Consider the following 25,150-nt stretch of genomic DNA (forward strand, 5'->3'; position numbering starts at 1 on the left):
AACTCAGGAGTTGTCAGCCTCCATAATCACATGAGCCAATATATCTCCTATTGGTACATATACATCCTATTGGTTCTGTTTCTTTGGAGACCCTTGACTAATACAATATCCATGAAAATTGTTAACTCTGCGGAGAAGTGGGAGGGTGAGAGGAGGAGACTCCCAGTGTGCCTGTGTGTGTGTGTTTGAAACATTTTTAACTACTAGTATATATTACTTTTGTAATAAAAATAAAACCAAAAAATCTAATTGATTACAGACTCTTTTAAGGTCAGTTTCAGAATGATCTTGGAAGGTGCAGTTTACCCACTGTGGAGACTGTTGGAGACACCATGTGCTGGAGACACGTCTAGGTCTATCTGGGGTCATACCAATCCTCCTTCTCTTAGCACACCTTTGTCACTGACCTTTGCCAGCCCAGTTTACAGTTCCCAGGCTGACAGTGGAGCAGGGGTGTTCCCTGGAACCTCTTCTGGAGGGGATGCCAACAGCAGGAAACCCCTCAGGGTGTGGGCAGACCCTCCAGCCCCAGCCCAGCCAGCTCCCCGCCCCCACCAGTGCCTTCCACGGGGCCTTCCTCTGTTTCAATCCTCTTCCCTCCCCTCCCTGACCCATGTCTTCAAGATTAGGTGTCAAGGACAGCCGTCTAGCACTTAAGCTTTCTCTCTTCCAGAACCTCTCCCTCCCTCTTCTTTGTACCCTACAGCTCCCAGTTCCAAATAACAAATCCACGCAGAGTTTCAAGTATCTGTCCTTTTCCTAATCCATTGAGGAGGCCAAAAATTATAATAGTAATTACAGTGACTTTCAGAAGGAGGCGGGATCTCAGTCTCCCCAAGGTCTGAGCTTCTTCAACCACCCCCTTCTATCTCTCCTCAACCCCTCCCCACGCCTCTGAGGACTCTCTTCTTCCTTTCCTCAAAATGCCCAGTGGAGGACTTGGAGGCAGGCAGGGTGCAGGTCAGAGGTCTGCTGGAGGTCAGAGGTCTGCTGGAGGTCAGAGGTCTGCTGGAGGTCAGGACACCTAGATGGTGATGTTCCGCTTTATCTCACACACCCAGCGTTTCACTTGCTGGCAGAAATCGTCGTTCCAGCGGCCGTCCCCCCGGATCTCAGCACAGTCCTCGCTGCCCCCCAGCTCGTGCCCCTGCCAGTCATCTGGCTGAGTGGCAGCCCAGTTCCTAGGAAAGCGGGACAGAGCTCAGCTCTGGATGCCCCCTCATCCCAGTAACCCTCATCCCCACCTCAGAAACGCATGGCCTTGGGCGGTTGAGGGAGCAGCAGCTGCAGCCTTGGAGTCTGGGAGTCTGGGGGGAAGATGGCTGGAGAATTTGGTCCCTGAGGGACGAGTGGGAGTGTTCTGGGGGAAGAGACCAGATGGCCATCCCCAGGCCAAACTAACAGGGAGAGAGGAGGAGAAGCCACTTACTTATAGTTGTGCCTATAGTCTGTACCATCCACCCATCTCCAGGAGCCATCACTGTCAGTGAGGCCTATCCAGGTTTGAAAGGGGTTCGTGTGTTGTGCAATGAATTTCTGGAAAACAGGCAGGAGGGAAGTTTCTAGTCCCTTGTACTTCCATGCAGGCATCAGTTATGGTTCCCTCAGCCCTTCCCAGCCTGGTCTGCTGCCACCTTGAAGCAGCAGCTCCCAACACTAGTTCCTTGCTTTTTCTTCTGCAACCATAGCTAGCATTTAGTGAATATTTACTGGGCTAAACCTTGCACTAAGTGCCTTACAAGGATTATTTAATTTAAATCTCATAAAGCCCTCTAAATTGGGCACCCTAATGATTCACACTTTACATGTGAGGTCAAGGAACTCACAGTAATCGTGGAACCCAGAGCATCAATCCAGTGCCTGAGCTCATGACCGCTGCCCCCTGACCTGGCCTCCCGTTTTATTCCTAACGCACGGCTGCTAGACTCAGATTCTAGGCTTCTCCTTGTCTTCTGCTCACAGCCTCAAACTCTTGGATCCTGACCGCGGCCCCTGCCGCCCCCATGGGCCCCACTTACCCATTAAGGATCTCAGTTTCACCCACCTCTCACATACACTTATCTGCTCCTGCTTCTGTGTATAGCTGTCATTTCTGTTGTTTTCCAGGCCCCAGAGCTTCCAAGCTTGGACCCACTGCCCAGAGCCCTGTTATGACTTGGCTACATGGAGTCTGGCAGTCTGGATGAAAATAGGAAGATGCCCTATGTGCGAGGGGCAGCCCAGCCATCCAGCTGGCAAGGGCTGGGACACAAGTTGTCTTTGAGATAGCTTGCCAGGGTTCATTCACACCTCCTAGGACAACAGACATCCGAGAAGCTTTCTCTTATAGATATGGCCCTTTCTGGGAAGTTAAGTCCCCTGGTTTGGGAGGGCAGCAGAGGGAGGGTGTGATCACCTTGTTTTATGAAGGAAACAGGAAGATGGGTGACCAACATGCACGTGTAGCAGTTCTCTTTGACAGCATATGAAAGGTCTCCAACTGCATTTGGAGGAAAATTTCCTAATTCCACTCTCATGTCCTAGAGACCCAACTAAGATTGCAGTTAGTCACCTCATCTAAAGGCAGATACAGTAGCACCTTTGAATTCTAGAATCCTGCAAATAGGTCAACATCCTGCGTGTGAAGGGACAGCCCTCAGAGGCTGGTAGGGGTGCTCCCCAAAATCAAGGGAGTCAACTGAGCTGGAGGGAAAGTGACTGGAGACAAGATATTCTATTCGCTGCTGCCACCTGCCTCAGTGCCCTCTTCCCACCATCACAGGAAGCTGAATAACTGAACAAAGAATACAAATCATCAGTATCCAGCCCTCTGTGTTGAAGACTGAGGGGAAGAATGAAATACTGCCAAATGGTTGAAGAAGATAGTCCAGAAGAATGCATCTGCCCTGTTCACAAGTAAATAACAGGCAAGAAAGAATTCAGCCCATTCAAAGAAGTAGCACAGGGGAGTATCATCATGGAACTTGTGCAAAAATAAAGAGGATGGAAAGGAAGAGGAGGAAGAAAAAAGCACTGTGATATCAAAAGAGAGGTGAAAAATATGCTTTGTAAAGAAGGCATGTTTCAAAACATAAGAGGATACTGGAGAACAACTTACATCCTCAAAAAACATTGAAGAGGAGATGAACGACATAAAAATATGAAACAATATATCGAAGAAGAAAGATAACAATGAAAAGTAAAGGGAAGAAATTGAAGAGAAAATTTTGAAGTACATTAAAAACAAAAAACCCCAGCAATTCAGCAAAAAAAAAAGCCTGAAATACAAAAGATAGGCTTGAGAAAAGAACCCAGAATACAGAGGAAAAGAGAGAAAGATGGAAGTAAATAGCAATAAGATGATGGCTATGGGGGCAGACAATGGAGATCATTTTGGAAGATGTGCTCCAGAGGAAAAGAGAACAAATGGTCAAGAAAAAATTTTCAAACACAGGGCTTAAGAAAATCTTCCAAAATGTTAGAAAACCTAACTTTATGTGTTAAAAGGACTCTCCTGGCCTCAGAGTAAAAATACAGAGAGAATGAGCAACACTGAGATATATCTGGACGAGGTTAATGAAATTCAAAGACAGAAAAGACTCCAACTATTCGTGCAAACATTTAAGGAATGTGGGAGAGAAACGAACAAGGCATTATAAGCCTCAAAGTTGCTAAGAGACTAGTTCTTGATTGTTCTCAACAAAAAAAGAAATGAAAATTATGTGACATGATAAAGGTGAGAGCTAACACTACTGTATTAATCATATTGCAATATGTAAATGTATCAAACCAGCACGCTGTACACCTCAAGCTTACACAGTGTTAAATGTCAATGATATCTCAATTTTAAAAAAGAGAAAAGAGTGAGGCATGTGAAGGTGTGCTGGTTTCCTCATCTTTCATATGGAAAGTTATATAACCTCTTTTATTTTTTGAAGCCAATAAGTTTCAGCCCATCATTTAAAGTTATGACAGTAGGGCTTCCCTGGTGGCGCAGTGGTTGAGAGTCTGCCTGCTGATGCAGGGGACGCAGGTTCGTGCCCCAGTCCAGGAAGATCCCGCGTGCCGCGGAGCAGCTGGGCCCGTGGGCCATGGCCGCTGGGCCTGCGCGTCCGGAGCCTGTGCTCCACGATGGGAGAGGCAGCAGCAGTGAGAGGCCCGCGTACCACAAAAATAAATAAATAAATAAAATAAAAAAATAAAGTTATGACAGTAATTACTAGTATAATGAAATACAGGCTACATCTAGTCCAAAATAACACAGAGGAGAAAACAAAAATAATAAATCTCTGATAGCAAATGGCAGAAAACAAAAGCAGCATACAAAACAGAAAAAAAAAAAGACTGAATTAAAGATACGTATTTTAAAATAAATGTAAGTGAGACAGCCCAGAGATAAACCCACACACCTACAGCCAATTAATCTACAACAAAGGAGGCAAGAAGATACAATGTAGAAAAGACAGTCACTTCAACAATTGGTGCTGGGAAAACTGGACAGCTACATGTAAATCAATGAAATTAGAACACTCCCCCACACCATATACAAAAATAAACTCAAAATGGTTTAAAAACCTATATATATTGGGACTTCCCTGGTGGTACAGTGGTTAAGAATCCTCCTGCCAATGCAGGGGACACGGGTTTGAGCCCTGGTCTGGGAAGACCCCACATGCCTCAGAGCAACTAAGCCCGTGCGCCACATCTACTGAGCCTGTGCTCTGGAGCCCGTGAGCCACAACTACTGAAGCCGGAGTGCCTAGAGCCCATGCTCTGCAACAAGAGAAGCCACTGCAATGAGAAGCCCACGCACTGCAACGAAGAGCAGCCCCCGCTTGCGGCAGCTAGAGAAAGCCCGTGCATGGCAACAGAGACCCAACACAGTCAAAAATAAATAAATAAATAAACTTATAAAAAAAAAACCTATATATGACATGTCACCATAAAACTCCTAGAAGAGAACATAGACAAAATATTCTTGGACATAAATTATAGCAATATTTTCTTAGATCAGTCTCTCAAGGCAAAAGAAATAAAAGCAAAAATAAATGGGATCTAATCAAACAAAAGCTTTTGCACAGCAAAAGAAACCCTTAACAAAAAAGACAGTCTATGGAAAGGGAGAAAATATTAGCAAATGATGCAGCTGACAAGGGGTTAATGTCCCCAATATAAAAACAGCTCATACAGCTCAATATCGAAAAAGCAAACAACTCAATAAAAAAAATGGGCAGAAAACCTAAATAGACATTTCTCCAAAGAAGACATACAGATGGCCAACAGGCACATGAAAAGATGCTCAGTATGGCTAATTATTAGAGGAATGCAAAACAAAACCGCAATATGGTATTACTTCACACTGGTCAGAATGGCCATCATCAAAAAGTCTACAAACAATAAGTGCTGGAGAAGGTGTGGAGAAAAGGGAACCCTCGTACCGTTGGTGGGAATGTAAGTTGGTGCAGCCATACGGAAAACACTATGGAGGTTCCTTAAGAAACTAAAAATAGAGCTACCATATGATCAAGCAATCCCACCCGTGGGTATATCCCGTGGGTATATATCTGGAAAAGACAAAAGTTCTAATTCGAAAAGATACCTGCACCCCAATGTTCATAGCAGCACTATTTACAATAGCCAAGACATGGAAGCGACCTAAGTGTCCACTGACAAATGACTGGCTTAAGAAGATGTGGTGTATGTATGTATGTATATATATATATATATATATATATATATATATATATATATATTACTCAGCCATAAAAAAAATTAAATATGCCATTTGCAGCAACATGGATGGACCTAGAGATTATCATACTAAGTCAGACAAAGACAAATATTATATATCACTTATGTGTGAATATAAAAAATAATACAAAGGAATCTATATACAAAACAGAAATAGACTCACAAACAGAAGACATAGAAAACAAACCTATAGTTACCAAAGGGGAAAGGGAGGCAGGGAGGGATAAATTAGGAGTATGGGGTTAACAGATACACACTACTATCCATAAAATAGATAAGCAATAGGATTTACTGTATAGCACAGGGAACTATATTCAATATCTTATAATAACCTAAAATACAACTATACACAACCTGTAGGAGAAATACCTTGAGCTTAGCTGAACAGTAGAGGAGCATCACACGGGTGGGGTCGGGGGGAGACCTTAAAAAATCTCAGTGCCCAGGATGAATCCAAAATTAACTAAATCAGAATCTTTGAGTGTAAGACCAGGTGTCAAGATGTTTTAAATTCCTCAAGAGATTACAATATACTGCGAAGGCTGAGAATGACTCATCTATGAGACTCAGAAAGGTTGGAAATAAAAGGATGGGCAAAGATACATGAAGCAAATGCGAACGAAATCAAGGACCAGTCTACTCATATCACATGAAGACAAATTCAAGGCAAAAAGCATTAAACAGGACACTGACATTCACTTCAAAATGATGAAGGTGGGGACTTCCTTGGTGGCACAGTGGATAGGACTCTGCGCTCCCAATGCCGGGAGCCCGGGTGTGACCCCTGGTCAGGGATCCCACATGCATGCCGCAACTAGGAGCCCGCCTGCTGCAACTAAGGAGCCCGAGAGCCACAACTAAGAACTGGTGCAACCAACCAAATAAATAAATAATTTTTTTTTTTTTAATGATGAAGGTACAAACCCATCCACCATGAAGTTGTAGCCGGCATGCATGAAATTTTGTGGACCAAATCACAGACTGCTGAAATCTTAGGTTGACCCACATGAAATTGATATTTTATAGGCCAATACTAATAGAATGTTGGCAATTTCAACCTGATTGGTAAAGCAAGATATGTTTGGAATCATTCTACCAAGCAGAATGTGTAGCAAGTTACTTAACCTCTCTGCTCTTTAGTTCCCTCATCTCTATGCCCCTCAAAGTGGGGATAACAAGAATGCTTACCCCATAGGGTTGTGAGGATTAAAGTAGATATATAAAAGTGCCTGGCCCATAGTAAGGACTCAGTAAATATTACCATTTACTTTTCCCAAAAATGCCCCACCCGTTCTAATGGGTTGGTTCTTCCCTGTGAACTTGCCATTTGGGGCTGTGGTCTGGTGATAGCATCAGGAAGGGAGCCCTGGGGTGCTGTGGAGGAACCCAGTAACCCACAGCGGTGAGTCTCTGGGAATCCCGCCCACTCTGTTCCATTCACCCAAGGGACCATCACATGCCAAGGCCAGCACACAGCAAGCAGGGACTCTCAGTGGCTCCACTGTGTTCTCCACCCAAGTCCCGGCCCTTTAGTTCATCCTGCAACATATTCTGTCTCCTGACGTGCTCCTCATCACCTGGTCACCTGGCTCCTGTCCTTTGCCCCAGCTCCGGGCTGTAATCTCCCACCTCTTGGAATCAATGGCTTAGATTCCATCATGGATCTCCCAGATCTGGGCCAGACTTCTGCTTCTGGATTCTTCCTCAGGTTAGAAAAAATAACAAAACAAGCCTGACCCAGCCTCCCAGAGTTTGCATTCCCAAGGTTTCCTCCTGCCTTTGGGAAAGGTACGGTTTCACCTGTTCCTCTCTGGAGTTGATGACCACCAGGTGGGCGTCCTCCAGCTGGCAGTACTTCTCAGCCTCAGGCCAGGGCTTCCCCGAGCGAGAGAACCAGTAGCAGCTGCCTTCATAGTCCACCCAGTTCACAGGGCAGCACACTGTGCCTGAAGGCATTGGGGGGCAGAGGGAGATGAGATTCAGCTGGATGGGACCGGCAGGAAGGACTGGAGACCCCCCCACACCCCGCCCCGTCCCTACCGTTGCTCTGGAGGAACGCCAGCTGACAAGCCAGCGTGCGCATATCCACCGGGAAGTGCTTCAGATGAAGCAGCAAAGTGGCATGATCTAGGGGCCAAAGTGATGACAATGGTGGGGGCAGTATGTGTGCCCACCTACCAGGACTCCAGCATTTGGCTGGGGAAACACAACACACACACACACACACACACACACACTCAAGGGAGAGTCTCTGACCTGCTTTCAGGTCTTGCTGCTGTTTTTCCAGCTTGGCTTCCAGAGATGTCACCTTGTCACTGGCGCTGCCTCCTGAAAAAGAGGAAAGCTAAACTGTTTTCCCTCCGTTCCGCACCCCCAACATCCCTCTATCCTCACACCACTGGGCCACCTTTACCTTGACGTGGGTCGTTGCGTGCCCCGCCCACTGGTCTCCCCGACTCCGCCCACTCTTCCCGATGCTGCGCAGTGATTTTCTGAAGCGTAAACTGCGCAGGCCTGTCCACTGCTAAATCCTTCCGATGGATTCCCACTTTCTCAAAATAAAGTCTCACGAGTTAGCATGGCTTGCCTGCATGGCCCGGCCCCTACCCACCTCTCTGGCCCACACCTCCTGCCACACTGGACGCGTTCAGAGTCCCAGAATGTGCAGTGGTCTTCCTCATGCCCCCGTCATCACAGACTCTGCTCTCTACCTGGCTCTAACCTCCATCCTCCACTCTAACACCTACTCATCCTTCAGGGACCCTCGGCTCAGGAATCAGCATCCTTAGAAGCCTTGCCCAGCTTCTCCGGTTGGGTTATCTGCCCGCATCTGTGCACACCCTGCCCCCAGCACCCCGCAAACACTCCCCTATTGCAGATCCAGCACTGGGCACCCAGCACGGAGTCCAGCAAACCCATGCTGAAAAACCAGCTCCTTGACCATCCAGCCCATCCCAGTCCCTCCCCTAGGGGCACGCCCACTCACCATGGGAGCTTAGAGCCAGGATCTCCATCAAGGTGCTCGAGGAGAAGTTGCTGAAAGTTTCCTTTAGAGTCTGCAGCTCCACTTGCAGCTGTGCTCCTTGTCAGACAGAACAGGATGAAGTGGGCTGCACTGTGTTACATATCACTATCCATCTGACTGTCCCCTTCCCCACCCCAGCACTGCCCCCATCTCTTCCCCTATCGTGGCTCTCATTGCCCCCAGCACTGCCTGTATCGCCTCCCCCACTGCTGCCCCACCCCTGTGACCCTTACTTTGGGACCCCATCACACAGACGGCCACCAGCAGCAGGATGTTGAAGCCCAGGACAAGCAGACTGAGGCGGAGCTGGGAGCAGAGACGCTGCAGGACAAAGGGCTGGGGAGGAGGCGTCCCTGCAAGAGAAGGGGTGTCAGGACGAGGGGCATCGGAGGCAGGGGAGCTGGAAAGCCAGTGTCATTGAGCATCAGGGGAACAGAGCCTGAGGACGTACAGCCTTGGGGTGGGAGGGGGCGAGAGGAAGGTAGATGGGGGTGCTATTGGGGGAGTCAATGGGCTTTACCCCAGCGTTCATGCAGCGTGCACACACACACACATTTGTACACTCGCACCCACAGGAACTCATGCAAACATGCACACATGCACGTGATATTCACATCATCTGTGTGCACAGCCTTGATCTTGGACCTGGGGGTCCTAGAGGCTAGACCCCGTCTTAAAATTTGTCTGGGCCCCTCAGACAAATCCAAAGCTGGGACAACTGCCCCCAATTCCACTGGGATCCTTAAGTCAGGGTCATTCCACCATGGACCACTCCCCAGGGGCCGCCCCCCAAGCCCAGCGTCCCATCTCCCACCACTCAGGACCTCCTTGCCCTCTTCCCTCCGCCCTTGCCCCCCAGAAACCTCTGTTCCACCATAAACCTTCTGCCCTTAGCGCTCAATCATCTCACAGAAACCTCTCCGTCCCCCTGACCAAGCTGAGCCCTGACCCCACACACACACACAAACACACACGCACTTTTCATTTCACTCATGCGTGCACACACTCTCCTTAGCACATTCTCACACACGCACTAAGATGCCCGTCCTCTCACACACTCTCGCACATACTGCAGCACACGTAACACACACACATTCTCACACACTCACACGCTCTCACACTCGTGCACCCACATCTTCACACACGCAGAGCTGGCCCCTCCCCTCCTGCCAACTCTGCAGGCTTGGCAGTGGCTGTCCTTCCAGCCGTGGGCTCCTGCTTTTGTGTCTTCCTCCTGCAAACAGAACACTTCCTCTTCCCTGCCTTGGACCCTGAGCCCCCCCCTCCACAACCAGGCACCCCCTCATCCACCCAGAACTCTTGACCCCTCACACCAAGGACTGTCACCTTCCTCCACGTCAGCCACACCCAGCCTTCCTCTTGACCCAGACAGGCATGTCTCTGACACCCCACTGCCCACTCCCCCTTCTCAGCATATCCTCCCCTTTTCCTCTCACCCCCAACAAGCCTTCCTCAATCCCCTGGGAGAGAAGCTCTCCCAGACCACAGTCTTCCCCACCCAGAGGGGACCCCATGGCTGAGCCCTGACTGTTCTCTCCAGCACCATCCACTCAGCGGGCCCCTGTCCTGCTTCCCAACCTGACCTATGACCTATAAACCCCTGACTCTGGGTCAGCTCAGCATTTATCTCTGCACCTCTACCATGAAACCAGACCCTCCACAGCTGATAAGCTGTGCCACCAACTGGCTCTGAGGTCACAGACAAGTCATTGAACCTCTGGGCGCCTCGGTTTTCTCATGTCCACTTAAATGAGGAATCTAAAAGAGTCAAACTCAGGAACTGAGGGTACAATGGTGGTTGCCAGGGGCTGGGGAAATGAGGAATTGCTGTTCAAGGGGTATAAAATTTGTCATGCAAGTTGAATAAGTTCCAGAGATCTGCCGTACAACATGGTGCCCGAGCTCACAATGGGCTGCTGGGCACTTAAAAATGTGTCAAGTGGGTACATCTCATATTAGGTGTTCTTACTGCGATTTTTAAAAATTGGGGTAAGAACAGTAGCTACCTGAATGGATTATTCTGAGAATGAAATTAAACATAGAAAGTGCTGCACAGGCAAGTTTGAAAGTAAAAAAAACGGGTCTAAACATGGACCCAGAGGGGCTCGATTTACCCTCCTCCCAGAAACAACCACAACAAAAGACAGATAGCTGTAAGACACAATATTTTTTGAGACACTGGGATTCAGGAAACAAAGGGCAATGATCCCTGTGGAGACAGGAAACAAACAAGGTGAGCCCTCTGATTGCCCCAGCCTCCTGCTGGGAAAAAGTTTTCAGGCCACAGGGCTGGGAGGGGAAATCCAATCAGAGCCCAGATGGAGCTGGAAGTCTGTGGAGACCAAAGGGGTCAGAATTCACAGGACAGAGGATCAGGGAAGAGAGCTGCAGAGAGAATCCCAGAGATCTGGGGAAGGTTTCCCTCAAGCAAGCAGCTGAGTACTGATCAACACATGCGTGTAAGGAAAACTACCCAAGGCCAGGAGAAAAACAATCCAAAAGCTTTAGGGAACAGTGCCTGGCAGGAATAGGGCCAAGAATAGTGCCTATTCCCACAAGCCAGACTGGAAATCTCAAAACCCACAGGGCACTCGGTAGAGTACCCAAGAAGTTCCCAACCCACCTAACAAATTATAAAAGCAAACCCAAAAGGATCAAATTGACTCCAAGTTACTTAACCACATCCCAGAACAAAGCTCATGAATATTTAGAGGAATACAAATATATCCAGCACACAACGACGTAAAATTCACAATGTCTGGCATCCAATCAAAGATTACCAGGCATACAAAGAAGCCAGAAAACACAACTCATAATGAGGAGGTTAATAAATCTACCAAAACCGATCCAGAACTGACACAGATGTTAAAATTAACAGACAACGACATTAAAAGTTATTGTAAAGTATTCAAAAATTAAGTTGGCTATCAAAGAAGATATTTAAAAGTCCCAAGTTGAACTTCTAGACATGAAAACTACAATGTCTGGAATGAAAAATACACTGGATAGAATTAGTGGTAGACGTGCATAAGGAAAGATCAGTGAACTTAGAGACATAGCAATAATAACTATATAAAAAGAAACACCAAGAGAAAAAAGATTCCCACCCCTCCTTCCAAACTAGAAAGACCACCAGTGAGCTGTGGGATCACTAATATATGTGTAATTGGAGTCTTGATGGAAAGGGGAGATGGGGATGCAGAAAAATTTTTGGAGGAAATAATGGCCAATGTATTTCTAAATCTTCTGAAAACTATAGGCATATAAAAGGCTGGGGAAGAATGGAATGTGGTCCCTGGTAAGCAGGCGGCAGATGTCAGCTGTTGACTTAAAAAAAATGTTCTGAGTTCAGTTTTATTTGGGGCAAAATGAGGACTGCAGCCCGGGAGACAGATAACTCTGAGAAACTGCCCCGAGGAGGTGAGGGGAGGAGCCAGGATATATAGAGGTTTTGCAACAAAGGGCTGGTAGTTGGGAACATCAAAAGATTATCGTTAATTAAAGAAAACCAGATATCTCAAGTTAAGAGCTTTTCTATGTATGGGAAGATGCAAGGGTCTGGGCTCACTGAAATCATTCCTTTGATATGCACTTCAGCCATCTGGGGCCAGTATCATGTATTTTCACATCCTGAGTTTCCTCAGGGCTCACCGCAGGGAGTGGCTGCAGTCTGATGGCTGCTAGATGGCAGGTATTCTTTTCAGCCCCGAGTTCCCTCAGGGCTCACCAGCTCCCATTGGAGGGTTGCAATGTTGATGACTGTGACATCCTTTGTTTATTGATATGGCAGGAAATATTCCATTTATAAATATTCCATTTATCACAGCCCACATGAAGGCAGCAGAGGCTGCTGGAGAGAAAAGTACTGATGGTTGCAGCCGCTCGGTCTCACCCTGCAATGCTGTCCACCAGGTCTTTTTTGGGTGAGCCCCCTCTCCCACGAAATCCAAAACCTCTAGACTCTCTCCAAGCCTCCTGTTTAAACAATGAATCCTCTTGTCTTCAGAAGATTCAACAATATCCAAAATCATTTTTGAGTGTTCACTACATATCAGGCAACACGTGGGCCCCGGGGGTGCAGAGGGGAGTAGACAGATATGGCCTCTCCCCATGCAGCCTACTGCCTGGTGGAAAGGTCTGCCAGCCCGCTACCCCAGGAAAGGAGAAGTGTGGTGGGAATACCTGTCCTTCCTGCTGTTCCTGCCCTGCCCAGCTCCCACCCTCACCTGCAAGAGCACCTGCCCTCCCTTGGTCTGCCAGCCTCAGGACTGAGAGGTCCCTCCTCCCAGCCCAGGCTAACCAATCCTCCTCCCTGAGCTTCGAGTCCCAACCCCTCCTGGTCTCCACAGAGCTTCACTCCATCACCAGCACGAACACCTGACACCCCTCCCCCACCCCAGCTCCAGCCCTTCAGCCTAGAATTGCTCAGATCCTTCTCACCTGAAAACCTTCTCTCAGACACTTGGAGCATTCGGTCAAGATTTGCTAGAGAAGGATCCAGGCAGGGGGCTTGGGGTAAGTGGGAATCTTCCAGAATCTCTGTGCTCTTTCCCTCCAACACACACCTACCCACCCCCCCACACACACACAGACACACACACGGCACACGCTACCTAGGTTGGAAGGAAGAGGGGGTCCTTTCTTGGGGTCCTGGGGGTGGGGAAGGAGGTGACGTCAGGGGACAGTCCCTGGTCACAGAGTGAATGTGACAGAGACCTCGGAGGGACAGAGGGCGACCAGGAGCTAGACCAAGGTGGAGCGAAGCCCCAGACACCAGACACTTGCCTTTCCAGAATGGATCTTCTCTCCTGGGACTGCACCCGCGAGTGCCTGGGCCCTCATCTCTGCAAAACTGGTGGTCGTTCTCCTCAGAGCCCAGATGCTGGATGTCCTGAAAGTCCCTCGCCATGCTGGGTCCTGGGCTGTGGCTGGACCCGGGCTGGGGCTGGGGCTGAGCTCGGGCTTGATGCTGTGCTAAGATGCTAATTCAGGCGGAGGCTGACAGTAGGTCGAGGCAACTGTTTGGGTTGGATCTGAGGTTGGCGGGAAGTGTGGGGCTGAAATACAGCTGGGTCCCATCCTTCCTCAGGAGATGCTTGGGCCTTGACATGGCCGGGAGCCTCCCCTCCATACGTTCCAAATCACCCCACATCTTCCCATCAGCCCCCCACTCTCTCTGAACCAGGGTCTCTTTAATCCCAGACACCCCGGTCCCGCCTGCCTCCCAACCTCGGTTACCTGCTACAGGTTTGGAGGGCTGACTCTCCAGTCTCCCAGGCAGCCCAGGCCCCAGGGTGAAGGAGGGGCTTGAGCCAGAAGTGGAGCAGGTGGTGCTCACAGAGGAAAGGAGGGAAGGGGAGGGGGCCTGTCCAGGCCAGGGCCCTGAACCCGTGTGTCTGAGTGTCCAAGTGCTTCTAACCTGGCATCTCCTGCCCCTGGGACTTTGGACGGTAAACAGAAGTGGCTGGAACTCAGGCAAAGCGTGATGGGGGCGGGGGGCAGGACTGTCTCTGTCCCTCACAGAAAAGGGGTCTCTTTGGTCCGCTTTCCCCCCACAAGCAAGTCACCTCACTCCTCATGGCACATTTGGGAGGGGGCCAGGCCAGGAGGGGCCGGGGTGCAGTTGGCTCTTCCCCCTCTGCCCCTCCGCCCTTTCACTTCCCGCCTCTGAATTTCCCAGAATTGTTGGGCAGATATCCCTGACCAGGATCAGAGGGGTCGCTTCTGTGCTCTTGCCCAATCCGGCATCTGAGCCTAGGCGCACCCCGCCGCGTCCCGCTGCATCAGCCACCAGGCTCCCTGGCTCTGGGCCAGATGGCCTCACCCTCCAGGAGGGGGGTAAAGCCCCTCAGGGACCCAAAGTTCGAGGGAAGGAGGGAAGACCATCCCTTCAGAAGGCAGTGGGCAGGAGGGGTTCAACTTCATAAATAAACCCCTTCTGTGGCCCTGGCAACACAAACCTCGGTCCTCACACCCAGCCATGGGGCTGAATGATCCACAGACCTTTTCTCAGGTAACTCTCACTCCAGAAGGTGGGTCTTCTGCTGCTCCCACTTCACGGAGGAGGAAATAAAGCCTTGGGGAGATTAAGTGACTTGACCCGGGTGGAGGTGGGTAGGGAAATTGGGAGGCAAAACCGGATAAAGAAGAAAAAAGGCATACCATCCGAGGTGGTCTTCACAGTCCTGTGACGAAGACGTGCCTCCATGAACTGAGAAGCGTGATTAACTCGCCGTCTACTCTCGCGCGAGCTTGCCATCTACTCTCGCGCGACCCCGCCGTCTACTCTCGCGCGAACAATAGCTTGGGAAAGAAAACCCGGTTTTCGTCCCTGATTTTCTGACCCTCACCAAACTTAGCTGCAGGCTACGGGCAGAGTTCCTTTTATAAAGCTGCCTGTGTTTCCCCTTGTGCTGAAAAGGGTTTGGGACAGAGGTCTGTGCTTTTCTTGGGGTAACTTTCTGACACACAGGAAGTAGCCACACACTCCAATAGCCTGGCATTCCTGCGAAGCCACAGAACCAGTGGTGGCTGCTTTGCTTTTTGACTGTAACTCGCAGTAAGAGATACGTTTTACAGTGTGATCCAGAGCACACACGCATATTTGTAGGTTTTACTTTCTCCTGAATCCCCAGTGCCTGGCACATAGTAGGTTCTCAATGAGTATTTACTGAATGAATGAATGAATTTGTAGATATTAAGATGAATGTTTCATAAAACAATGCTTACCTTACTACTTGCATTCAAATTCATTACCAACTAAATTGAGTTTCCCAACTTGGGGTCACAACTCAAAGTTTGAAAAACACGACCATGAAGTCCCAGTCTTGGCAGGGATGTGGTTTTAGTTCCAAGATGCAGGCACAAGCTTAACAAATGGCTTATTCTACTGAGTATCAAGGTTTACCAACTGCCATCCAGGGATGGGGGCATTCTCACCGGCCACGGACGTTTACTGAACTGATTCCAAGTTTCAGGGTACAACTCCCCACCCTGGCACTGGTGAGAGAGGACAGAGAAGACGTTTCTCTGCATCCTTCTCTTTCTCCCTATTTGAAAGTCAGCATTTCAATCTACCAAAAATTGACATATGCCTGGGCTGTTTCTGAGGTTTCCATATTGTCTCATTACTTTTTGTTGGTTTTCTGATTTTGGTTATGGAATCCTGTTTTATTTGGTTGATTTAGATTTTTTGTTTGTTTCGTTTCTGTACCTCAGGTGCAGGAAGTTAGGTTAGTGGTATTCCTGAATTCATGACACCCAGTCCTCCTGGAAGTCTGAGCAAGACCTTTCTCTTATTTTATTGCTTTTCCTCCTGCATCCTGTTTCCCCACACCAATTCCTCGACTCTTCAGAGGCAGCCAAAAGCATGCGTTTGCAACTTGTTACAGTCTCCAAAGATGGCGGCCATCAAGTTCTCCCCCCACTGTCCATGCAGGTCACACCACCCATCCAGAGGTCGAGTCCATTTCCCCTCCCCTTGAATCTGGGCTGCCCGTGTGACTTGCCTCGACCAATAGAAAGTGCTCGAATTGACAATCTGTCAGTTCTGGACCCAGCCTTCAAGAGACCTGGAAGCTTCATTTTTCACTCTTGGAAGCCGGCCACCAGGCTGTAAGGAAGTCCAGCTATCCTGCTGGAGAGAGAGACCTAGTGGAGAGACCCGGGGGGTAAGACACAATATGGAGAGAGAGAGAACATGAAGGCGCACCAAGGCCCTCCACATGTGAACAAAGCCTTCTGGGAGCTTCCAGCCCAGCCCAGCCAACAGCTGAATGCATCCAAGTGTGTAACCCTAGCCAATGCCACATGGTCCATGTGGCCTAGGCCTGCTCAGATTTCTGACCCAGAGAATCCTGAGAAACAATAAATATACAATTGACCCTTGAATGATGCAGGGGTTAGGGGCACCGACCCTCCCCTGCAGTTGAAAATTCAAGTATAACTTCACCCCCTGTATCCCCGGTTCAGCATCTGCAAATGGTGTAACACATTTTTAGTGAAAAAAATCTGCATATAAGTGGAACCACGCAGTCCAAACCCATCTTGTTCAAGGGTCAACTGTAGTTGTTTGTTTTAAGCCACTGAAGCTTTGGGTTGGTCTGTTATGTATCAATAGATAACTGAAATAATATATATTCTTAAATATGTATCCTTATCGAATATGTGGTATAGTTCGTGTGCCTATCTGTTTTTTAAAGTAGATACATGGAACTTTTATACATCTCATTTGTTCCTGATCTTTTTCACCCAAGAATAAATGTTTAAGATCTAACCATGTTGCTATTTGTACATCTGGTGTGTTGCTATGAACCACTGCACAATATTCAGTGGAGTGTACCCATCATAGTACATTTACCCGGTCCCCTAATGATGAACCCTAGATCGTCACCAACACCCAACTACCACAGTGAACACATCATGTCCCCACGTGGACCTAGGTGAGACTGCCTCTAGGGACTATAACCAAGAATGAAATTGCCAGGTCACAGAATATTCTCACACTTAATTTCATGCACACACGCACACATTATTTTTTTTTGCATCAATGAGATCCTAACCGCAATACCCTTTTTCAGTACAGTTTTTCTTCCTTTTCTTTCCTCGATTGCCTTATGCTTCTCTACTCAGTCCCCTCACTGCATCCTCCAGCCTTGCCTCTCCTGTGATAATATTAATCACCTAGAAATGGTCTTACTGTTTTATCTCTGCTATTAATGCTTAGTCAAGTTCCCATGTGGACCTAGGTGAGAATTTCCCTGTGAAATATACCCAGGAGTGAAAGTGGGAGGTCACAAAGGATTCTCTTGCTTAATTTCACTGAGTCCTGGCAGGCTCTACATTTTCCAGAATTGTTGTGCCCATTGACACTCCCACCACCAGGACATGAGGACTCCCTTTTTTGACTCATCCTTCTCAACACTTGATATCCAGCTTCTCAGTAGCTGCCAGCCTGATGCCATCTCACTGTTCTGGGTTGCATTTAGGGTTAATAGTGGGTCTGAACATTTCTTCATCCATTTTCTAGTCTTTCGGATTTCCCCTTGCACAGACTGCTTTTTTACATCCTTTATCCATTTTTCTATTGGGTTTCCTGAATTCACTTTGCTGATTTGCAGAATTTCTTGTATAGTCTTGATGCTCTTTCGGAAAACAAGAAAGGTCTTTTGAAAATAAAAAATATTATTGTTAAAGCCAAAAAAGTTAACAGAAGTTTTGGAAGATAAAAATTAGGAAATCTTTCAAAAAAAAAAAAAAGAACAAAAGGACAAAGTTTAATTTTTAATGAGAAAACAGCTAAGTTGGGGTATTTTTTTCCCCTGGCATCATGTTTCCATGTACATTTCCCAGTAAGGAAACTCTCTGGGCCTCCCTCCACACGTCCCTGCCCTCACTCACTCTCCTCAGGGGAGGAAGCCTGACGTACTGCCAGGACACTTAAGCCTGCCCCTGCAGAGAAAGCCTGCTTTGCCCAGCTCTGCCTGTGACTAGGTAAATATGTCTGCCTAATTCCTGGATGAAATATTAACAAGTCCTTTTTTTTTTTTTTTTTTTTTTTTTTTTGGCGGTACGCAGGCCTCTCACTGTTGTGGCCTCTCCCGTTGCGGAGCACAGGCTCTGGATGCGCAGGCTCAGCGGCCATGGCTCACGGGCCCAGCCGCTCCACAGCATGTGGGATCTTCCCAGACCGGGGCACGAACCCGCGTCCCTGGCATTGGCAGGCGGGCTCGCAACCACTGCGCCACCAGGGAAGCCCAACAAGTCCTTTTGATTTAAGGTTCTGAGCCAAATCCACCTTCACTGCTTATCAACAATAAAGCTATTATTGTATATTTATTATATAACAATAATAATAAAGAATTAGAATGGATTCCGCCTTTCAGCTGTTACATTCAACATTGGGAGACAGGATGATGCCTTCAGACTTCCAAGGGAAATTTTTTTCAACCTGGAATTGTAGGTGCAAATGATCATTGGCATGAGAAAGTAGAATAAAGAGCTTTCAGATGTGCCATGGCTCAGAATATTTATTTCCTATTTCTACTATGTTTGGAAGTACCATAGAAAGTGAGGAAATAATCCAAAAACAAGACACGTAAAAGAATATCTCAATATGGGACTTTTTGTTATTATTAAATAAAATCTTATTCAACTCTTTCTGTATTTCTGCCTACAGGTTGGCTATTTTTCGTATAATGCTAACTAATGAAATTCGAGAGGCTGGCCTTAAAAATGCAAGTCATTTTATAATAAACTTAAGAGATACAAGGAAGAGATGGAGACTCATTTTTCTTTCTTTTTTTTTTTTTTTTTTTTGAATACATTGAGTCTTCATTGCAGCCCGCCAGCTTTCTCTAGTTGTGGCGAGCCAGAGCTACTCTTCATTGTGGTGCACGGGCTTCTCATTGCAGTGGCTTCTCTTGTTGCGGAGCACAGTCTCTAGGCACACGGGCTTCGGTAGTTGCAGCATGCGGGCTCAGTAGTTGTGGCTCACCGGCTCTAGAGTGCAGGCTCAGTAGTTGTGGCACGGGCTTAGTTGCTCCGCGGCATATGGGATCTTCCCAGACCAGGGCTCCAAACCCATATCCCCTGCATTGGCAGGCGGATTCTTAACCACTGCACCACCAGGGAAGTCCTCTCATTTGATAGGCTGTACAGTGAGAATGATCACAAGCCTACCCATCTTGTTATCTTGTGAACTATGGAGACCAAGGTGGACTTTCATAATTCTTGTGGATGTATTCTATTCTCTGCAACATTAACTCTCTCTTTGGAAGGCTTAGGATTCCCAAAACTTTCCAAGAAATTGTTGCCATCACTGGTAAAAATAATTTCCCCAAAATGCCTGTGGTTCTGACTGGTTGTCTTTCTTGGTCACTTGTTGTACTGGGAATTTCTAAGCAAGGATATAATTCTTATTTCAAATCAGAAATAGTGGCTCAGTGGCCCTTTCCTCTTTTCTCATGGGCATGATGGAAAAACTAAGAGCTAGGACTCTGCTAGACTGATACTTAGCGAATAATTTGAATTAACACTCAAGACAGTGGCTAAGAAGACTATAAAGAAGTCCTCCTGAGAAAAGTGAATTCGATTTTATGGAGTTTTAATTTTAAGAAATAGAAAATTATTATAAGGAAAACATTGCAAGATATCTCCAGTAAAAGCAAAAGAAACTGTACAAGAAAGAAAATGTTATAATAGTAGAGTAATAGGTCCTAGAGGACATAATATTTACATAGACATATAATGTGAGTGCTTTCTTTTTATTTTTTTGAACACTTTATTTTTAAACTAAAGATGCCACTATTACTATATTTGGAAGATAGCAGTGGCATAAGAGAGCTAATTCTCATCTCTCATAGAAAATAAATGGTCTAACATTTATAAATCCCCTCCTCTACTTTGTCCAGCGGGCACATTGCAGGGGTGGGGGAGGGTGCAATAGAATGAGTTGGAGGAAACCTGACAAGTAATTGTCCTTTTGCTTTATGAAAAGGTTGGCCCTGGGCCTTGACATGACTTGTGCCCTGGTAGGAAACCATTTGGAGAACACAGTATCTTAATACATTGTGGACCCAGGCCTCTACTTCCTGTATCTTAAAGGATGTTAGCTAGAACTCTAGGAATCACCTAGAATTTTAACCAGTGGACGTGGGGAGCACATGAGAGCCAGGCTCCTGGCTGAGACAAGCATGTGACTAGTGGTGCCACCCATCAGTCGAGGAGCACATGGGGAGATCTGGTATGGCAGCAGGGGCAAGGAGGCTGAGTTTCACTGGGGACATGGGTTTATGTCCCATCTGGTGGCCCATTCAGATGGAACTATCTAGAGGGCAGTTGGACACAGATGAATCTAAAGCTCAGTGGAGGGACTTCCCCGGTGGTGCAGTGGTTAAGAATCCACCTGCCAATGCAGGGGACACGGGTTCGAGCCCTGGTCCGGGAAGATCCCACATGCCGTGGAGCAGCTAAGCCCGTGTGCCACAACTACTGAAGCCTGAGCTCCTAGAGCCCGTGCTCCACAACAAGAGAAGCCACCGCAATGAGAAGACAGAACACCACAACAAAGAGTAGCTCCCGCTCGCCGCAACTAGAGAAAGCCTGCGCACAGCAACAAAGACCCAACGCAGCCAAAAATAAATTAAGACAAAATGAAAATAAATTAATTAAAAGAAAAAAAGAAGGAAATTCTCACACATAATCCAACATGGATGAACCTGGAGGACATTATGCTAAGTGAAATAAGACAGCCACAAAAAGACTAATACTGTATGATTTAGAGTGGCCAAATTCATAGAGAAAGAAAGTAGAATAGTAGTTGCCAGGGGTTGGAGGAGGTGCTTATGGGGAGTTATTATTTACTGGGTACAAAGTTTCAGGTTCTCAAGATGAAAAAGTTCTGGAGATGGATGGTAGTGATGATTGCACCACAATATGTACTTAATGACATTAAACTCTACACAAAAATGACTAGAATAGTAAATTTACTGTTATCTATATGTTACCACAACAAAAAAGGGGAGAAAAATGGAGAAACGAAAAGAGATTTAAATTGCTATATCTCATCAAATATAAGATGCCATCAATTGTAAGATACTTCATTATTTATGTGCCACATAATTTTTTTTTTTTTTTTTTTGGTCATGCCATGAGGCTTGTGGGATCTTAATTCCCTGACCAGGGATTGGACCCAGGCCCTCAGCAGTGAAATCAGAGTCCTAACCACTGGACCACCAGGGAGTTCCCACCACATAATTTCTTATCACTTAGAATTTCTACGGTATACTAACTACACGAGCTTTTTTAGACTTATTTGGACATGTATTTTATCCTATATCACTCCTGTGCATACCTAAATATAAGTAAAGTAAAACAGTTTAAACATTCCTTAAACTTCTTCATTTTCAGAATACAATTCTTTTGAATCGTTTTTGACTCAGAATTGTCAGTGCCCGCGTTTTCCCACACAGTGTCGTCCTCTGTGCCATCAAGAGTGTTACTGATGCAGGTTTTCTTACAAGAGTGCTCCAGGGCTTCCCACTGGTGGTGCAGTGGTCGAGAGTCCGCCTGCCGATGCAGGGGACACGGGTTTGTGCCCCGGTCCGGGAAGATCCCACGTGCCGCGGAGCGGCTGGGCCTGTGAGCCATGGCCGCTGAGCCTGCGCGTCCGGAGCCTGTGCTCCGCAAGGGGAGAGGCCACAACAGTGAGAGGCCCGCGTACCGCAAAAAAAAAAAAAAAAAAAAAAAAAAAAAAAAGAGTGCTCCATTGTTATCTCCAGGATTTTCTTCCAAACAGCTGATCTCCACTCTACAAGCTTTCTTTATTGTTCCAGAATACGTCAATGGAAGGTTCTCAGACAAGATTCAGAACTCATATTCTCTCCACAAATGATGCTTAATTGGTTAGCTGTCTGAAACACAGAGGCACTGCAATGACTGATCAAGCCTTCGGGAACAACAATCACATTTGTACATGCACAGGTAATGACATTTATGTCACAACTATCACCTGGATGGAAGCAATTGTGAGATGTCATCAACTATAACATATCCCAATTTCAGAGATGCTAATGTGAAAAAATGTACATGATAACAACTGTAAAGTGTAGTATAAGTAAAATTATGAGGCAGTAAGGTAGAACCACTATATCCAAAATACATGTAAGAACTGTAGTAAACAATGGAGAAGAAATAACCTAAGAAATAAGAGAAAACACTTCCTCAAGCTGTATAAAGCCTTCATCTATTGCTCCAATGGATTCATCTAGAAATTGATCCCTAGTGTCTGAAGCAAATGCAACCCCATTCATTTATTAATTTGCTTGTGTATTCAGTTAACAAATACTAGGAACTTGCTGTGCTTCAACACTTGCACTCCATACCTTATCAGTGCCTCAAAAAAAAGCCAGTATATTTCTTTCTCTCTGATAATAAATACTATGTAACCGTGTCTCCCTTTTCACTTTAGTTTCCAGGAGTCTCAGAGTGAAACCAGAGACTAAACATTAACTACTTTACAAAGTAGTAGTCCTGGTAGCCTGTATTACTTCTGTTTATCTTTTTCTCTTTTTCTTGACTTTCTACTTTTATTTTCAGTTTCCCCGATCCATATTCTTTATTTTCAGATATATTTTGCCGTCTCTCTACTATGTATTTTTATTGTAAATCCTTCAAATACTTTCAGAACTTATGTATCCCCTACCACCAGCAGCCAACCTGCTTCACCATAGGCTCTCCATGGAAAGCCCCAGAACCAGCCTTGACCCTTCTCTCTCCTGTCACACTGGTGAATTACACATCCTGCCCATCCAACCTTCTAAACATTTCTACAAGCCTTATTACAGCAGCCCCAGCTCAAGGTCCAAAAATGTCACTTTACTTTTCCATAATTGAATTTGAATAGTATATCAAGCCTTCTTTCTGCTTCATAGCAGAAATTTTATTAGAACAGGATAAGGGATGTAGTGTTTACTTCTAACAATAACTTGAGACATGGTGAAAGAAATCTGTTCACTTTCTTTTTGTGCCACTTACATCCCACCACACACACGCACGTGCGCACACACACACACACACACGCACACACACACACACGAAAAGAGACAATTATAAGCTGCCAGTTTCAACAAAGGTCAAGTGTAAACATAAACAAGTGGGTTTTGTGAACCAGAAGAAGTGGATGTTCTTTTTTATAACAAGAGGATGAGATTTTTAAACAAATACAAAGAGTGGGCTGGAAGGAAGAGGGGATGAGATTTGGAGAAGGGAGTTTCTGCAGGTAAGGGGTGCCTTATTCCCCCACCCTGGAGGCAAGAAGCCTGCATGCCTCCCAGGATGTATGGGCTTCCAGAGCTCTCTCAGAAGCTTAGCGATAGTTTCACAAATAGGGCAGTAGGGATGATGCTTCTGAGGGCCAGGGACCAGAGAATTAATTTACTCAAGCTAAGCCTGAAAGAACCATCCCTAGCAAGGTGAGGGAAGTACCCTCTCAGCAACCCCACAGCTCTTGGAAGACTAGACTTTTAAGAGTTCCTGTAACCCCGCAAGGTGAAGGCAAAGCATGGGTGATCCTGGGGGAAGTGTCACAGAAGTCATCTGGCTGGGCCAAAGGAACCTGCCAGAAGGGGACAGAGTATGGACCACCATGGGGGCTAAAATGGAATGTTCCCCTATGGGGTCAGCACATGGCAAGTCAATCAGACATCACATAGAGGCCCAGTAGAGTTGGATCCTGCCCAGCTTGAACAAATGGTAAAGAATTCTATATTCACCCCAGCAGTAAAGTGAAGGAAGGCATTGCAACCTTAGTGGTTGTGTATCGTTCCATCTATTCAATCTGACCAAAGTTATGGAATAGATTCAATGGAACCCAGGGGATGTGAGTCGAGAGTTCAATCCCATCTTAGCAACTAGAAAAGGGCTTAGAAATTCTCCCTGTGGCTCCAGGAGAATCATTCAAATCACAGGCAGCCCCAGGTCCCATATCCCAGCCTCAGAACTCTGACCAGAGAGAAGCCTCAGCCCCAGGTGACATGGGATGGTAACGCTTTTCCTCTAGGGAAGTATATTCTAAACCCAGGAAGGTTTGAAACTGAATACATAAATGACAAAGTAAATCAAATACATGGTATTAGTACTTTTGAGTTAAATTTAAGAGCAATCTAATATATTGGGTATTGAGATGTGTAAGGAGATATAGTATACTAAAGAATTTGAAGTTAGCCTTGGGATATCAAGTTCAAATATAAAATCAAGTACTTGATTTTAGACTTGTGGTTTCAGTTGGAAAGTATAAAATAATTTAATGATGTCTGTAAACAGTACGGAATGTTTAAGAAGCCTTGAGATTCATTATGAATATTAATTTATAATAAATTAATAATAAACAAGCTTAGTTTTTGCTTGTTAGGTTAGGCTTTTTTTTTTGGCCATACCACACAACTTGTGGGACCTTAGTTCCCCAACCAGGGATTGAACGCGGGCCCTCAGCAGTTGAAAGTGCAGAGTCCTAACCACTGGACCGCCAGGGAATTCCCAGGTCAGACATTTCTAAATATGTAAAATAAAATACATTGAATGTGTAAATTCAGTTTAAAATGTTTCCAGGCATTTAACTGCACTGTGAATGGGACAGATTATTTTAGAGAGTTTTGTGTCTTCAACTTACGTCATTCTACAATAATTAATGAGAAGATGAAGTTGGTGGCTCTGATTTTGCTCAATTTATAAAGAGAATAATCACACTTAGAAGCTGAACTTATAAGAAGATTAAAGAAAATGAGTTTTTAAATCTATTTGCACAAATTGATTATTAATTTTTTTAAACCAAATAACAGTAAATAGTCCTTTCTGTAAACAAATACCACCACAAAA

General features: G+C 46.2%; 1 protein-coding gene across 1 annotated transcript; it reads right to left on the minus strand.

The window, feature by feature from the left end:
• Nucleotides 1-738: 738 nt before the first annotated feature.
• ASGR2 (asialoglycoprotein receptor 2) lies at nucleotides 739-13,695 on the minus strand. The gene is made up of 9 exons (XM_065896559.1): nucleotides 13,562-13,695; nucleotides 8,989-9,108; nucleotides 8,717-8,812; nucleotides 7,987-8,058; nucleotides 7,771-7,857; nucleotides 7,531-7,676; nucleotides 1,430-1,536; nucleotides 1,025-1,181; nucleotides 739-987 (listed from the first exon to the last, which is right to left on the minus strand). Exons 1-8 carry the CDS (start codon nucleotides 13,683-13,685, stop codon nucleotides 1,025-1,027), a joined length of 909 nt encoding a protein of 302 aa, XP_065752631.1. The 5' UTR covers nucleotides 13,686-13,695; the 3' UTR covers nucleotides 739-987.
• Between the last annotated feature and the right edge of the window lie 11,455 nt (nucleotides 13,696-25,150).

The sequence above is a fragment of the Phocoena phocoena genome, chromosome 19 (assembly GCF_963924675.1).
Source record: "Phocoena phocoena chromosome 19, mPhoPho1.1, whole genome shotgun sequence".
Classification (NCBI taxonomy): Eukaryota; Metazoa; Chordata; class Mammalia; order Artiodactyla; family Phocoenidae; genus Phocoena; species Phocoena phocoena.

Coding starts and splice junctions, on each gene's coding strand:
- ASGR2 (XM_065896559.1), bottom strand. CDS start 13,685: ATGGCGAGGGACTTTCAGGACATCCAGCATCTGGGCTCTGAGGAGAAC. Junction 7,858..7,986: donor GCAGCAAGACCTGAAAGCAG/GTCAGAGACTCT, acceptor TTTGGCCCCTAG/ATCATGCCACTTTGCTGCTT. Junction 1,537..7,530: donor TCAACTCCAGAGAGGAACAG/GTGAAACCGTAC, acceptor CCTGTTTTCCAG/AAATTCATTGCACAACACAC.